The sequence below is a fragment of the Azolla caroliniana genome, unplaced genomic scaffold (genome assembly GCF_043228905.1).
Source record: "Azolla caroliniana isolate FFs.n. ecotype wild unplaced genomic scaffold, voAzoCaro1.0.p SCAF_3, whole genome shotgun sequence".
Lineage (NCBI taxonomy): Eukaryota > Viridiplantae > Streptophyta > Polypodiopsida > Salviniales > Salviniaceae > Azolla > Azolla caroliniana.
Genome location: NW_028230438.1, coordinates 861908 through 877177, shown reverse-complemented (window position 1 = coordinate 877177; position 15270 = coordinate 861908). Strand labels below are relative to the sequence as shown.

The 15270-nt window shown below is 39.0% G+C and overlaps 2 protein-coding genes and 1 non-coding gene across 3 annotated transcripts; 1 reads left to right on the top strand and 2 right to left on the bottom strand.

Moving 5' to 3' along the window:
- On the bottom strand, positions 1-73 carry TRNAE-CUC (transfer RNA glutamic acid (anticodon CUC)). The gene has a single exon. It is a non-coding gene; the product is annotated as a tRNA-Glu (tRNA).
- Positions 74-250: 177 nt separating this feature from the next.
- On the bottom strand, positions 251-3901 carry LOC147865737 (uncharacterized). The gene is made up of 5 exons (XM_087317471.1): positions 3511-3901; positions 1445-2919; positions 1250-1329; positions 686-793; positions 251-545 (listed from the first exon to the last, which is right to left on the bottom strand). The coding sequence occupies exons 1-5, from the start codon at positions 3867-3869 to the stop codon at positions 483-485; spliced, it is 2085 nt and encodes a 694-aa protein (XP_087173597.1). The 5' UTR covers positions 3870-3901; the 3' UTR covers positions 251-482.
- Positions 3902-9857: 5956 nt separating this feature from the next.
- LOC147865736 (regulatory protein viviparous-1-like) lies at positions 9858-13399 on the top strand. Its single transcript, XM_087316087.1, has 6 exons — positions 9858-11303; positions 11759-11854; positions 12224-12324; positions 12417-12463; positions 12550-12626; positions 12721-13399. Exons 1-6 carry the CDS (start codon positions 9924-9926, stop codon positions 12970-12972), a joined length of 1953 nt encoding a protein of 650 aa, XP_087172213.1. The 5' UTR covers positions 9858-9923; the 3' UTR covers positions 12973-13399.
- Positions 13400-15270: the final 1871 nt, after the last annotated feature.

Below are 15270 nucleotides of genomic sequence, written 5' to 3'. Positions count from 1 at the left end.
TTCCGTTGCCGGGACTTGAACCCGGGTCTCTCGGGTGAGAGCCGAGTATCCTAACCAACTAGACTACAACGGATGTGACAAAGATTATCAAAAAGCTCATATAGATAATTAGAAATTTTGGTTCTCGCATATATCACTCCAAAAATGCAAAAAGGAAACAGCCTTGTCTTCTAAAGAGATTATTAACATATCGTACATGGGTAAGAGAGGAGATATACCATACAATGGAAATTAAAGGAGGTTAATGGCATACCACATACAATAGTAATTAAGGAGGTTAATAACATGCCAAGTGATTGAGGTTAAATGAGACCTCGAGCATGACCATTAAGGAGTTCAATGACACATCTAGCAATTTTAAGGAGGTTATTGGCACATCAAAAACAGGTCATTAAGGAGTTTAATGACATGTCATGAGGACTAATCAAAAGATTTGTCACGCTTTCCATAAACTAATCCGTATGTAATTTGATCGACTGTCACTATCCAATTGCCTCATCATGGTCATCGTCGTCGTCGCCTATGGAATAAACTACAGCGAGGATCTGCAAGGGTAAACAATTGCGAATGAAGAGATAAAAATGTCATTAGATCCATAAAATTGTTTGCATTATTAATCAACCAAAGACAAATCATACAGAGTTCCACTCAAAGGAAAACCATAAATGTACACATATACATATACCTCACAATCAGGTCCATCAATCACCATGCAATCATCGTCGTCTATTGAAGATGATGGCCTTGGCACCGAAGAAATCCATGGCTTAAACGCACCCGCACTGCTTGCATTCTGTATTTATTTTGTTTCTTAGTAGATGTCAAAGTGTACAAAGTGAGAGAAATCCGAGGTAAATGTTAGGGTTTCTTAAGAATTTAATGGTGTAGGATAAAGGATTTAATTTAATGGTGTACGAATTAGGGTTTAGAGCTTAAGAGTTCAGAGATTGGGGCTCTAGGGTATATAGATTTAGGATATGGAGCTTAATGGTTCAGAACTATAGGGTTTAGGTGGTTTACAATTCTAGAGATTAGTGAGGTTTAGGGTTTCTTTAAGTAACCAAAAACCCTAACCTTGACCTTCAGAAAATAGAAAGGAAGAAAAAGATTTGAGCATTGCAATTACAAAACCTTAAAACCCTAGGCCATTTGGCTCAACATAGACCCTCGCTTGGCATCAACTGTCATAAGTGGTTGAGCACTGTATTTGTATTGTAATTTCCAGTGACATGATTTAACATTGCATTACCTCGAGCCAGAAGAAGAATCCGCGTAAAAACCATAGCCTCGACATTGGACAGCTTGCCGACTCGAGCAGTGAATTTAACTCTACATACCATTAAAAAACAAAAGAGAAACAGAGGTTCAGAGTGTTCTGATGATTTCCAGCTAATAGAGAAAAAAAAAAGTACACAGAGTCATATATATGTGTGTGTGTGTATACCAGGATAATGATCTAGATATGAGTTTCCTTCCTCATTCGAGATAACTTGCGAGGAGTTGTTTCTCGTTTCACGGACTCGATACAAGGGTTTCCGTTGGCTCACTAATCCCATGAGCACCTCCAATTCTTTTCCATCGAATGGCTCCGAAAGCCTTCGATCCAATCGGCCCTTGAATGTATCATCTTTCTTCCACAGGTGTTGTTCCACATGAACTACTGACCCTCCACTCTTCTTTACATCCCCATTTGCTTCATTTCCATCACGGACACATAATGCTCGAGGCATCTTCTGCGCATCATCATCATGATTATCGAGCATGGCATTTTGTTCGACCGATTCTCTCTCATTCATGTGGCCTGCACAAAATGTTGTAGGTACTTCAGGCCATGATTTCTCCCTCTTGACATTGATCAAGGTCCCAGAAGGATTTAGAATGCAGCATCGAGCTTCATTAGAAATAGAAGAAACAGGTTCTTTCGTATAATTATAATTATCGGCTTCATCGTCTTCTTCTTCTTCTTCATTCTCAGACCATATGTTGAATTCGGAGCTAAATCTACCCCATATGGCATCATTCGAATCGCGAGAAAATGCGGTGACATAGCTTATTGCCATAGAACCTAAGGAATTACAGGCAGGAGATGCGTGCGATTGTTCGCAAGCTTCTTCCTTAACATTTCTTAGATGAATCCCAGCACGATCCTCCATATCAACAAATTTCTCCTCCTTCACATTATGCGGAAGATGATGCATTGTCGTTAATCCGGAGGTAGAAGTTACTGTCGAGGTAGGGTTCCTCTGAGTGATCTGAAACTCAGATTTCTGTTCTTTAGCCACTTGGAGCATAGAGCTATGGTCATTTAGAGAGGCCGGGATCTCGTTCTTCTCTTCTTTAACCTGCAAAACATGGCCAGAACCTGGAGGATGAGGAGCCACAGTAGCAGTGGATGGTGTGGAATTCATCTGCTTTTGTTGAATTGCAGAGGTTGATTTACGCTGATTTTTCTTCTGCTTCTCTTGTAATTGTGGATTAACAGCAATGTTTTCCTCAGCCCTAACAGTAATCGGTTGATCCTGCTTCGTCTTCATCTTCTTCTTCTTCTTCTTCTTAATACCGTAATCATCATCATCATTATCATCAGTAGTATGGCCATTCTTGCATCCAGGGGTTTCCGTTAGACAGCGATTGTAGGGTGAATGGAAGCTCAGCCTTTTCCTGCATTTCTGAGCTTTCTCTTCAGCTATGGCGTCTTGGGTTTGTTTGATGAGGTCCGAGGATTGGGAGAATTCCAAATCCCCTGTTCGGCACCATCCTTTCCCTCTCTTTCGCTCCCATATGGCCTGCGGAGATTCTCTGGTTCTCTGAGCGATCAAGAAGTCATGGACATTCGAGAATCCTGAAGCCCTGGCGGTGCGAATCAGAAGCCCTGTCGGCCCCAATCCCTGAACCTTCCTGCAACGCCCACAGTTGCAACTGCACACCCAAAAAAGAAGAAAATGCAGGTTGATCTCCATACATACATACATACATTACAATCATACAATACAACATACAATCATATGATACAATACAATACATAAAATCATAGAATAGAATACATAATCATACATTATAACATACAATCATATAATACATTACATTACATAAGATCATAGAGTACAATGCAACACATTATATACAGTCATAAAATACAATACATTATAATCATAGAATCATACAACACAACATACAATCATATATTACAATACAATACATAAAATCATAGAATACAATACAATACAATGCATAATCATACAATCATATAATACAATACAATACGTAAAATCATAGTATCATACAACACAACATACAATCAAATAATACAATACAATACAATACATAAAATCATAGAATACAATATAACACAATACAATGCATAATCATACAATGATATAATACAATACAATACATAAAATCCTAGAATACAATACAATGCATAATCATACAATCATATAATACAATATAATACAATCCATAACCATACAGTGATTCAATGTATAGGTAGAGGGAATCAGAAGGAAATACCAGTGATTGCATCCAGGGCCGCAGCCGCCTCTGCATCTAGGGCAAATCCAGTTGCGATCCGTCTCCATCTCCAGGTCGATAAGCTCCCCGTGTCGATTCCGGAGGCATCCTCCGCAGAAGAAGATGGAGCAGAGCCCGCAATGCACGTGATCCTCCACTGTCTTTTGCCTGCACCAGTGACATGTGACACCATTCTGAGAATCATAGACTCGCCCCCTTATGATCCGTCTCCCCACGTGACTGCTTCTCCTCCGGGATGTGATTGTCGCGTTCTCTGTGTATGATGGATCATCATCTGTTGATGATCCTGCACATGTCGGGGTAATGAAAGCAGGTGGATCAACTATCCTTCCTCGCATTTCTTCTTCTTCTTCTTCTTCTTCTTGATCTTAATCTTAATGCTCTTCTTTTTGTTAATGTTTTTCTCCTTCTTCTCCTTCTTCTTCTTCCATCTCTGCTCTTCTTCTTAATCTTAAGCCCCTTCCTTTTGTTAATGTTTCTCTCCTTCTTCTTCCACCTCTGATCTTCTTAATCTTAATCTTAATCTTAATCTTAATCTTAATGCTCTTCCTTTTGTTGACGTTTTCTCCTTCTTCTTCCACCTCTGATCTTCTTAATCTTAATCTTAATCTTAATCTTAATCCTCTTCCTTTTTCTAATGTTTACTCCTTCTTCCACCTCTGATCTTCTTAATCTTAATTTTAATCCTCTTCCTTTTGTGAATATTCTTCTTCTTCTTCTTTTAACTCCAACTGCTTTCTTTTTCTGATACGATTCAAATGCAAAGAAACGATGATCAAGACTTAGCGATAAGCTTCTGATTGATTGATTAAGATTCTCGCTCTCGCTCTCGGTCTCTCGCTGTGCGTAGAGAAACGAGAACAAAACAATCGGGTAGTGAGATTCTAACAAGATTCCGATGAGAATCTGATGAAGATTCGGATCGGCCAACGAAGGATAAGCAAAAAAGCAGACGCGCTCTGTCTCTACACGTCTCTCTGAAATGAGGCGATTAAATCACCATCGCCATTAGCCATGAATCAAGCAGACGAAAACACGCCAGAGACAGAGGCAGAGACAGAGACAGAGACAGAGACAGAGATGGCTCCAACGTTCATGAAGAGAGAAGGAGAAGAAGAAGAGAGAGAGAGGAGAGAGAAAGGGAGGGAAACAAGAGAGAGGAGAGAGAATCCTCTCTCCTCACTTAATGCCTAGACCTGTCGCCATTCTCTCTCTAGGCTCTCTGCCTGCACACACACTCTCTCTCTAGGCCCCTCCATAAGCAACGACTAATCTTCCTCTTCACTCTGCCTAATCACTCCCTAATCTCCCCTAACCTCTCCTTAATCCCTTGTTAAATCTCCATCGCTGATCTCAGCTTCACTTTAATCTAATCTCTCACCTGCCTCCCCCCTGCAGCCCTCGCCATTCTCTCTCTAGGCTCTCTGCCTGCACACACACTCTCTCTCTAGGCCCCTCCATAATCAACGACTAATCTTCATATGCACTCTGCCTAATCACCCCTATCCTCTCCTTAATCCCTTGCTTAATCTCCACCGCGGATCTCCGCTTCACTTTAATCTAATCTCTCCCTGCCGCCCAAACCTAATCCATTGGCCTGATCGATTGATCAACACTAATCTTGGTCCCATCTCTCCCACTAATCACCACCTAATCGCCTCTTAATCACATCCTAATCTCTCCGATTTTGTTCCTGACCGTTTGGGCTTCCCCCCGCTTTCTTTCTTCTTCGTCACCTCCGTTTGCTTCTTCTGCCGGACGGAATCTTTTCAGGCCGGATGGAATCCGCACGTGCCACGATAGGCATTGCGCACGTGCGCCCAAAACACAATGCCCCACGTGCTACAAAAAAACATTTCCGCACGTGCCAAATCTCTGCTGGTCCTTTGGACTTCCTTTTCCGTCCGGATGAGCTTGAGCTTGGCCGGAGCCAGCCTGGCCTGGCCCTCGGTCTTCTCCCGGGCCCGATGCTTGAGAAATAGACGGTGACCTAGGGTTTACAAACACTACTACCATTCCGCAAACTCGAGGTCCATCCCTCGAAGGGTTTGACACTACGAATCCCATGCAAGTCGCAGAGACTATCTATCGGCTTCACAATCCAGTAAATACGTTGATAATGGTGCTATTTAAGTAACTGGGGCACGCCGCACTACTACTACTAGGTACGTTACGTACCGTAAACCTCTCTCCATATCGATCTCTATCGTCGATATGTTCCCCGTCGACTTACCCAAAGCTCGATGTCATTAGGTCTGTCATCATTAATAGCATCATGCGTGAATTATGTGTACATCGTTTCGAGCCACATCACTTTGATTGTGTTTTTAATACACTAAACACAAGGGTTTTTTTGATAGTATACATGCACTGTTTTTTTGTTAGAACACACACAATGTTTGGACTCGCATATTCCAACTTACTAGTTCAATTACTAATGTCTCTGTGTTGCACCATTTGTTTGGGCCTCCTATTTCGCGAGAAGAGAAGCATTTGAGTGCGTAGTGGTATTAATGTACGTGAGGTCATTTTCCGATCGTAGAGATGGCTCAATTTTGATACAAAACCGTGAGATGCCCATGGATAATGCCTCGATATTAGAAGTGTTAAATAATGGAGTGCCCAAAATTAGCCCTCGTGACTCACGGGGCCATGAGCCACTTGCTATATATAATATGAGAGTAAGAGGATGAATGAATTAACAATCATTATTATATGAACAACCATACCAAATATTGCATGTACAATGGTTACTTGTACACCGCGCCTCGCCGGTTGGCCCATGGTTGCATAGGATGGGAGTATCTTCTGGTTGTGCTCGATGCCAATTACAAATAGAAACTCAAAAGCATTGTTTATGGGAATGCATTGAGTCTCAATCGATATGGCAACGTCTCCTTGGAATTTTTGCTAACTATTTCCCCCCATTGGTTTTCACTCCGAGCATGGTGGTTTGGACATCACTTGTCCGTGATGCATTCCATTATGACACCGAATCTATGGACCATGGATTTTACACTAAATCTGGAAGTGTTCATACATTATCATTGTTGTCATTTTTAGGAATATAGAAGGAAGTCCAACCAATATAGGAGATACTATTTCAGGAAGGCTCGGTGCTCCCTTGTTTTCCATCAACTTAAAACATCATCAGTTGTATTGGTTTCAAATATTTGGTTAGACATAGTTCATACTTTGAAGGGTCAACGAGATGGTATAGTTAGAGATTTTGATGCTAAAATTGCTCAACGGCATGAGTTTCTTATTGTCTGGACAGCTACTCCATTCATGACATCCAATTACGGCACTCCTTATTGGCATTTTCAGCCTCTAAAATAGTTGTTTCCCCCGCCGGTCACATAGAATTTTAAAATCTTGTAAAATGTTTGCACTAATGACAAGATATATTCTTTAAATTGAAAAAACAAAAACAATCATTATTGTATGAGTGATGCTTGATCATCCTATAATAACAATTTAATAAGAGAGAGGGGAGATAATAAATGGTATAATTTTTTTCTACCCAATAGAATGAAACAAATGCTCAGGAGATGTGTCGAGACATGTGTCCACATTTATGCATTCATATATCATTTGAGGTTTTATTCTTGTTATTTGTGTGGTGACATCTTAGGTGAACACATATGCAAAGTTTGTAAATCCCATGATACAAGGTGTGTGGTCATTTGATGTGAATGTGATAGCCCAACTGTTGATTGATTTTCATGATGTGTTCTTCATTTCATACCTTGAGTTCTTTCCTAAAGAAGACAAAAAAATTTAAGTTACATTTATTTGAGTTTCATTGTTGCAATGTTTGAAAATAAGAAGGGAAAAGTACCAGGATACCCCTAGAAGTTCGTCTATAAAGTGTAATTTTTTGGACATAGGGGTAGTTTGGTAAATTTGGAACTTCCAGGGGCATTATGGTAAATAGACGAACTTCCAAGGGTATCCTGGTACTTTTCCCAAATAAGAAACCATAGACTTCACCTCAATAATTTATACCTTTACGGGAAACAAATCATATGATGAACCAAAGAACATTCTTTCTTAGAATGACAAACAAACGAAGAATATAGGAACTATTACTTTGCATTGAGGAAGTTAGGTATACTCTTGAGTGGCTTTGTCATTGGGCACATCCAAAGTTTGGAGTGAGCACTTGGTGTAGAAAGTTCAGAGGTTCATACGTAATCATATTAGTTTGTAATTTTAATTTCTTATAATTTTGTGCATGACGAGTATCATTATTTGTACGACCTATACATGCTTATGCGTGACATGGATCTCTAGTGCATGGAAGCTAGCAAATCCCATAGTCAACACTAAAAGTTTTATCCTACTGGAGTAAGAACAATGTTAGACCCACCCACCCAAAACAACCCACATCCCCATGCCCATCCCATGGAGCACATTACGATTCCATCATATACAAGCACAACACAATGTCTCGATGATTCATTTGCACAACTGGAGGATTCATTTATGATCCCATCATATACAAGCACAACACAATCATTTGCACAACTTCATTTATTCATGGTAGGCCCATCTAGTTTAAGATTTGCATATCTGGTTTTCCAAATGATGTAATAGTCTCAATAGTAGATTTCGCAGAGAATTATACTTTCAAGCAGCATAATGAAATTCAATCCATGCATTGGTGTTCAGTGCAAGTAACCATTCCTCCAAGAAATGTATCTTCTCTCCTAGTCTTAATGGAACTTTCGTTATAAGTTTCCTTGTTGTTTGGGTACAAACAAGAACTTGCCTAATTACTAAAGGAATTTTTCTTAAACGTTGAGCTATGCATTTAAAATTGTGAACCTTGGGGTCGAGCGTGTCGATATGTGTTACGGGCATGACCATATAATGTCATGTGGTAATTCACTAGATGCCACTGCATGAAAAAATACTAGACAAATTGATGGGACTCTACTCCTAAAGCCAAATGTCATTTGTTGTGTTTGATTAGGCATGAAGCCAACGTTGTCATCTCTAAGTTCACCTTTAGGATAATGATGGAGGATATCATATTGGGGATAACGATGCACAACTTCATGAGACAAATAAGAGAGGATGTGAGCAACCATTACTCAAGATGGCTGCAACCCACGTGATGGTCGAGAAATGCATGCCACTTATTCAACCCATATTGAAAAGGCCACACATAAAGTGGCTCCACACAAAAGGAAACGACAAGAACATGCTAATAGATGGCCCGCATTATGTAGGAAAGATCTTATTACAAGTCCTCACAAGCTCTTGTCGAAAAAATCATATAACATATCCATCATTGAGTCCAAGTAGACTCTTGTCACAAAAGCCGTATATACCCATCGAAAGTTAACTTTGTCTCTACAATTACCCTACAAAGGTAATATTGAAGTAAAGCGTGAATCACTTCCAACTCCACATCTATAAGATTTAACTTTGTCTCTATAGTTACCTGACAAAGGTAAGTTTTAGAGGTAGAGGTGAATGGCTTCTGTCTCCACATCTCTAAGGTAAGTTTTAAATGTAAAGTGTGAATGGCTTCCTACTCCAAATCTCCAAGAGTTAAACTTTGTCTCTATAGTTACCTACAAAGATAAGTTTTAGAGGTAAAGAAGTGTGAATGGCATTTAGACTCCAAGTCTCTAAAGAGTTAAAATATTGTCTCTATACGTACCCTACAAAGGTAAGTTTTAGAGCTCCAAATCTCTAAAATTTGTCTCCATAGTTACTCTTAGAGCTAAACTTGTCTCTATAGTTACCCTACAAAGGTAAGTTTTATAGCTCCAAATCTCTTAGAGTTAAACTTTGTCTCCATAGTTACCATGCATAGGTAAGTTTTATAGCTCCAAATCTCTTAGAGTTAAACTTTGTCTCCATAGTTACCATGCATAGGTAAGTTTCATAGCTCCAAATCTCTCAAAGTTAAACTTTGTGTCCATAGTTACCTTACATAGGTAATTTCGGTTCTCCAAATCTCTTAGAGTTAAACTTTGTATCCATAATCACCCTACAAAAGGTTAGTTTTAGAGCTCCAAATGTCTTAAGAGTTAAACTTTGTCTCCATAGTTACCCTACAAGGGTAAGTTTTAGAGGTGAAAGTGTGAATGTCTTCCCTATCACGTGATCAGACTTCTTTCCAATTTGGGACAGATTGAAATTATGGCATAAAACACTAGAAGTCAGAGAGAGAGAGGAGGAGGAGGAGAGCTTCTGGAAGTAGAAACTAGGAAAGAAAGCTAAGCTTGCTCTATCCTCAGAGACATATATAGACATATATGTGTAGAGAGAGAGAAAAATGAGATGTTTGCTCTGACTTGCTACTCACTCTTTAACCATCAAACATCAACTGAACTACTATCATTCATCTTCAACACCATTCATCATCACCTGCAATGGCATTCCCACCTTGTACCAATGTATGCTCTGTTTCTACTTACTTGCCCTCTTGCATCCCTTCCATGGAGGAGAAAGAAGTGAAGTTGTTTGCAAAGGAGAATTCATGCTCTGTTTCCAAAGAAGCCTTGGTTGCTTCTGGGGGTAGCGATGACTTCCTCGTGGATATGCTCGCGGGCGAGCTTTTTTTGCAATCGGAGTTAACCCCACAAGAGATTGTAGATGATTCTAGCCATGGATTGAATGATATGTTCCCCAGCTTGAATGATCTAACTTCACAAGAATCTATACTACCACAAATGATGCATGATTCATGGTCTATGGGAGAAGAGCTCGAGTACCTGTCTCCTTCATTGACCCGAGAAGAGGATATACTACATGGAGAAGTAGTTAACCATGATGGTATTGTCGAAGAAGAAGAAGAAGATGATGATGAAGAAGGTGAACAAGAAGGAGAAGGAGAATCCATTTCTCACATGTTTGGTCAATGGCTTAGAAATAATTCTCATGCAATTTCATTGGAGGATTTGAGGAGAATCAAGCTAAAAACCTCTACAATAGAGAATGCTACAAGGAAGCTTGGTGGTGGAAAGAAAGGATTAATGCTTTTCATCAAGTCTGTGCTCATGTGGGTTCAGAATTGTGACAATATCAAGCAAGGTGGAGAGATAGAAGTACCTTGTAACCTCAGCTTTCTAGGAACAGAGCAATTTGGCTGTCCCAAAGGTTTTAGTTATGATCCTCATGTCAACAGTATGATGAATCATATAGACTCCTATGAATGTAATGATAGATCAGATGGTCTAGATCCATGGTGGGTTCCGACTCATCGTGCTGGATGTGGTGCGAATTTCGCTTTTACTCGCGATCCTTCAGATAAGACTTGGATTGAACAAGCTTCTAGGTTTCGACGAAACCGTGTCCCGTGTTCTAGCTCTCCTTCATCATCTTCGTCATCCGTGACTATGGAAGGATCTCTCTTATGGGGCAATGAATATAATCCTAATGATGATATCAATTGTAGTGATACTTACCGATCGAGCTTAATGAGGATGAGGCAAGGAGAGGAGCAATACAATGGTAAACTAAATCCGGCAGCTACGACTCGCGCGGCCAGGAAGAGCCGGATGGAGAGGAAGCGGTTGAGTGTTCGGAGAAGCCGCAAATGGGCAGTTAATGCAGTTAACCCCTCGATGAACCAACGTAGGCATCGGCATCAACGCGACGTATCATTTCCCGATGCTTCTGGACATGGGCAATATTGGACAGATGTTTCATCATGGTCTCAAATGATGGACAAGTCATCGCAAATTGTCGATCCGACGATGGTGCCCGTCCCTTGGCCAATCGAACGGTCATTTAGTATCGATTCACATCATGTGTGATCACTCTCTCCCATGTCTGTTTTATCTCTTTATGCTTTTGAAGAATGTTTAGAACTTGTACAATGTCTTCGGCCCCATGTTTCTGGTTTCTAGCATGTGCTAATGTTTTTGAAGTCTGTTTAGAACTTGGTACAATGTCTTGGGCCCCATGTTTCTGGTTTCTAGCATATGCTAATGTTTTGAAGTATGTTTAGAACTTGTACAATGTCTTGGGCCCCATGTTTCTGGTTTCTAGCTTGTGCTAATGTTTTGAAGCATGTTTAGAACTTGGTACAATGTTTTTGGCTCCCATGTTTCTGGTTTCTAGCATGTGCTAATGTTGGTTTATGTTTCTAATACAAACCAATCCTTTTTGGTTTGGTGTTTATATTAACATTCGCGAACGGATACTTTTTGGTTTCTAATTATATAACATGTGCTAATCATGGTGTATTGGTTTCTTAATGCAGTGCATTAAGGAACTTGGCGAGGATGCAAGATTGCTTTTCCACAAGGAGTTGAAACAAAGTGATGTAGGAAATCTTGGCAGAATTGTATTGCCCAAGGTGAGTGATTGCCTGAGAGAGAGGACACTGGCATCATGGCTGGTTTTAGATACTACTCATATATATTATTGGTGGTTTTGGACACTACCTATATGTTCTATTGTAAATCCTTGCACTACTACCACCACCACCACCACCACTATTTACAAGCACCCTTTTCTTCAAATAGCTTGTTTTTGCTATGTATGGAAATTTTGCCTAATGGGTGCTTTTAGAAACTACTCCCCATGAGTTTGTAGTTTTGTAAATGAAAATAGTTTCCTAATGGGTGGTTTTAGAAACTGCTTCCAGGGAGCTTCTTGTTCTATAAATGAAATATTCTCCTAATGGGCGGTTTAGTAATGCATTGATTTTGCATTGTTTGTGTAGAAAGCTGCGGAAAGCTATTTACCATATCTTGAATCAAGGGACGGTATGAACCTAGAAGTCGAGGATTTCGGGTCGCCTAGAGTATGGAATATGCGATACCGGTGAGGCTAGGACAGTATCAAAATGAAAGTTTACTTAGCGAAGAAGTTTATCTCAATGTAAAAATATCTGATCATTTCTTGTATATGTCTAGGTTTTGGCCCAACAACAAGAGCCGAATGTACCTACTCGAAAACACTGGTAAAAATGCACATGTAGATGCATAAAATCCTCTACAAGATGGCATTCTTATGTATTTTTGTTTTCTCATTGGTCTTTTTCCGCAGGTAATTTTGTGAAGTCGTACAATCTTAAAGAGGGTGATCAAATGCAACTTTATTTCAATCTCCAAAGCAATCGATATGTGAGTTTGTGTCACGTGGAATGTTCATAAACTTATATATTCGAGAGCCATTTTTATCTAAACCCCACATTGCTTTTGAATTTTGAAATGCTAGATGGTGAGGGGCACCAAACGTGATGAAGAAGCATTGAATTGTGAAGGGGTGATTGGGGGCGATGAAGAGTGTAAGACGATTGATGCCATTGTTGGGATGAGTTCTGAAGAGTTTTGCGATGATCCTCTCCTCGTTGAGCTTATAGAAAAATCATTGGAGAATATTAGAGATTCGACTGAAGAGTTTTGCGATGATCCTCTCCTCGTTGAGCTCGTAGAAGAATCATTGGAGAATTTTAGAGATTCAACGTAAAATGAGATAAATGCAAAATGAAGTTGCATTCCATCTAGATGGAGTATAAATATTTATAAATATACCCGATGTCCAATATAGATATAACGTTAACACAACTCACATTACACACATACAATGGCAATTAATTCCCATAGTCAATTACTGTTATATAAACACTACCGATATATCCTCCATCATTTGTACATATGAGAATATTATAGCTTTTCGAGTTAAAGCTAGAACTCCCAAGACAATACAATTTTCTCTAGTGTATGCGTATATGCATATATGCCGAAGATGTTAACCTTGTAAGTAATGCCTCTTTAATATGATCCTTGAGATATATAACTCGTATATTTCAATTCATACCATCTTATGTAAGTGCATTACTTTTTGTCATATGTGGAACATATTGTTTAGTCTATTTCTAGGGATTAAACATGTTGGAGGTGTATAAGCCAATACAAAAGGTTCCATCCTTCTATTTTCAGCCCTAGTTTACTCGAGCGACGAGTCATTTCAAATCAAAATATATGCATTCCAATTAAAGCATCAAAAGAAGCGAGCATTATAATCCATCACATCCACATCGAGTTTGTTCAAATCAAAATGTATGCATTCTAGTTAAAGCATCAAAAGAAGTGAGCATTGTAATCCATCACATCCACGTTGAGTTTGTTCAAATCAAAATGTATGCATTCCAATTAAAGCATCAAAAGAAGTGAGCCTTGTAATTCATCACATCCACATTTGGCATTGTAAGGCGAGAAAGCCAAGCATTACCTTCGATTTTTTACAAATAAAGACTAGTTTGTGCTTTAGTCAAGTTGGAGGAGCATAATAATATATACTTGATGTAAGATAAGTTTTCATTTAGTATCTATCTCGTCATTATATGTCGATCACCATTCTCTCAATTGTTTTAATTTCCATCTCATCGCAAGGTTGCAACATCGGTTTAGGGTTTTTGCATCATTATTACCTTGACGGAGGAAACAAACGTAGTACTTAGAATCTTCCATGAGAATAGAAATCTTCACATTCTCAAGGGGAGGGGGGGGAGGGGATTAGACTCGATGTGCGAATGTAAAGGCAATACATTTATGCATTATATAAGAGGCTTTGAGCATTTTAAAGGGAACTAGATGTCCTTTGTTGAAGCACAATGTGATGGCATTCACCTTTTATGCATAATACAATCCGAACTCTGGAGGGTCTTAGACTCAAACCCGAAAATTCAAATATATGAACATACATATTGTCATTGGCTTTTTTGGTAAAGAAGCCTTGTCTTGCATTGAGGCTTCTAATGACGGTTTGTTCTTAGAGTCATCTCGAAACTCGTTGTACTCCTAGTTTGAGATCGTGAGGATAAATCATTCTCGTAAACCAATATCTTTATGACCTTGACATTATGTAGTGAAACAATAGCTTTGCAATGCTTTCAATTCATTTATGCCAAAGAGAGGAATACAAAACATTTACTCAAGTGATCTTCCTCATTGGTTTTCAACATTAAAAAAGATAGGTAGTTTGAGTATGTCTTGCTAGCATGAAACACGTTGGGCGCATATCAATTTTCTTCAATAATAAAAGATGTGAAGAAAGCCCATAAGCTCGGAGTGCTTTTGGTTGAGGTTGTGACATGAAACCATAAAATATGTCCCATCTACCTAGTATAATATTAATTTTTTTGCTTACCTCAACTTAGGAGTGTTGAACTTCAATGTAGAAAACATAGAAGAACTCAAGAAAACAAATGAATTTGGTAGGTTTTAACTTTTCAGCTTTGGATCATCAAGTTGTAGGTTGGATGCTTAATCTTCATTGATCAAAAGTATGCTATGCCCTAATTACTACAAGTTTTGCCAACTTTGAGTCAATTTTGTGTGTGTTGAAGCATTAGTTTGAAGTCTTGACTCAACCAAAATACTGGGAGTTTTATATTTTCCATTCATGTCAAATTCAAGTACCATATTACAAATCGGACTGTTCACAAATTAAACTAAATGGTCGCAATTAATATGATCAAATTCAATTTGTGAGAAATTAAACCTGAAAAGCAATCAAATAAGAATTATGAATGCACAAACTAATAACAACCATAAACCTTTGGTTAGGGTTATGCACATCAAGATATAGTCATTTTTTTCCCAACATCATCGATCATGTATGAAAAAATGTAACAAATTAGTTATGCTACAACAAATTTTCCCTACAAATATAAAATCTTGTCCCACTTGTATTTCACCAATAAGGTACACGACATTATGTTACTAGTCTCGCTAGGCCTCCACAATAACTTAATGTTATAAC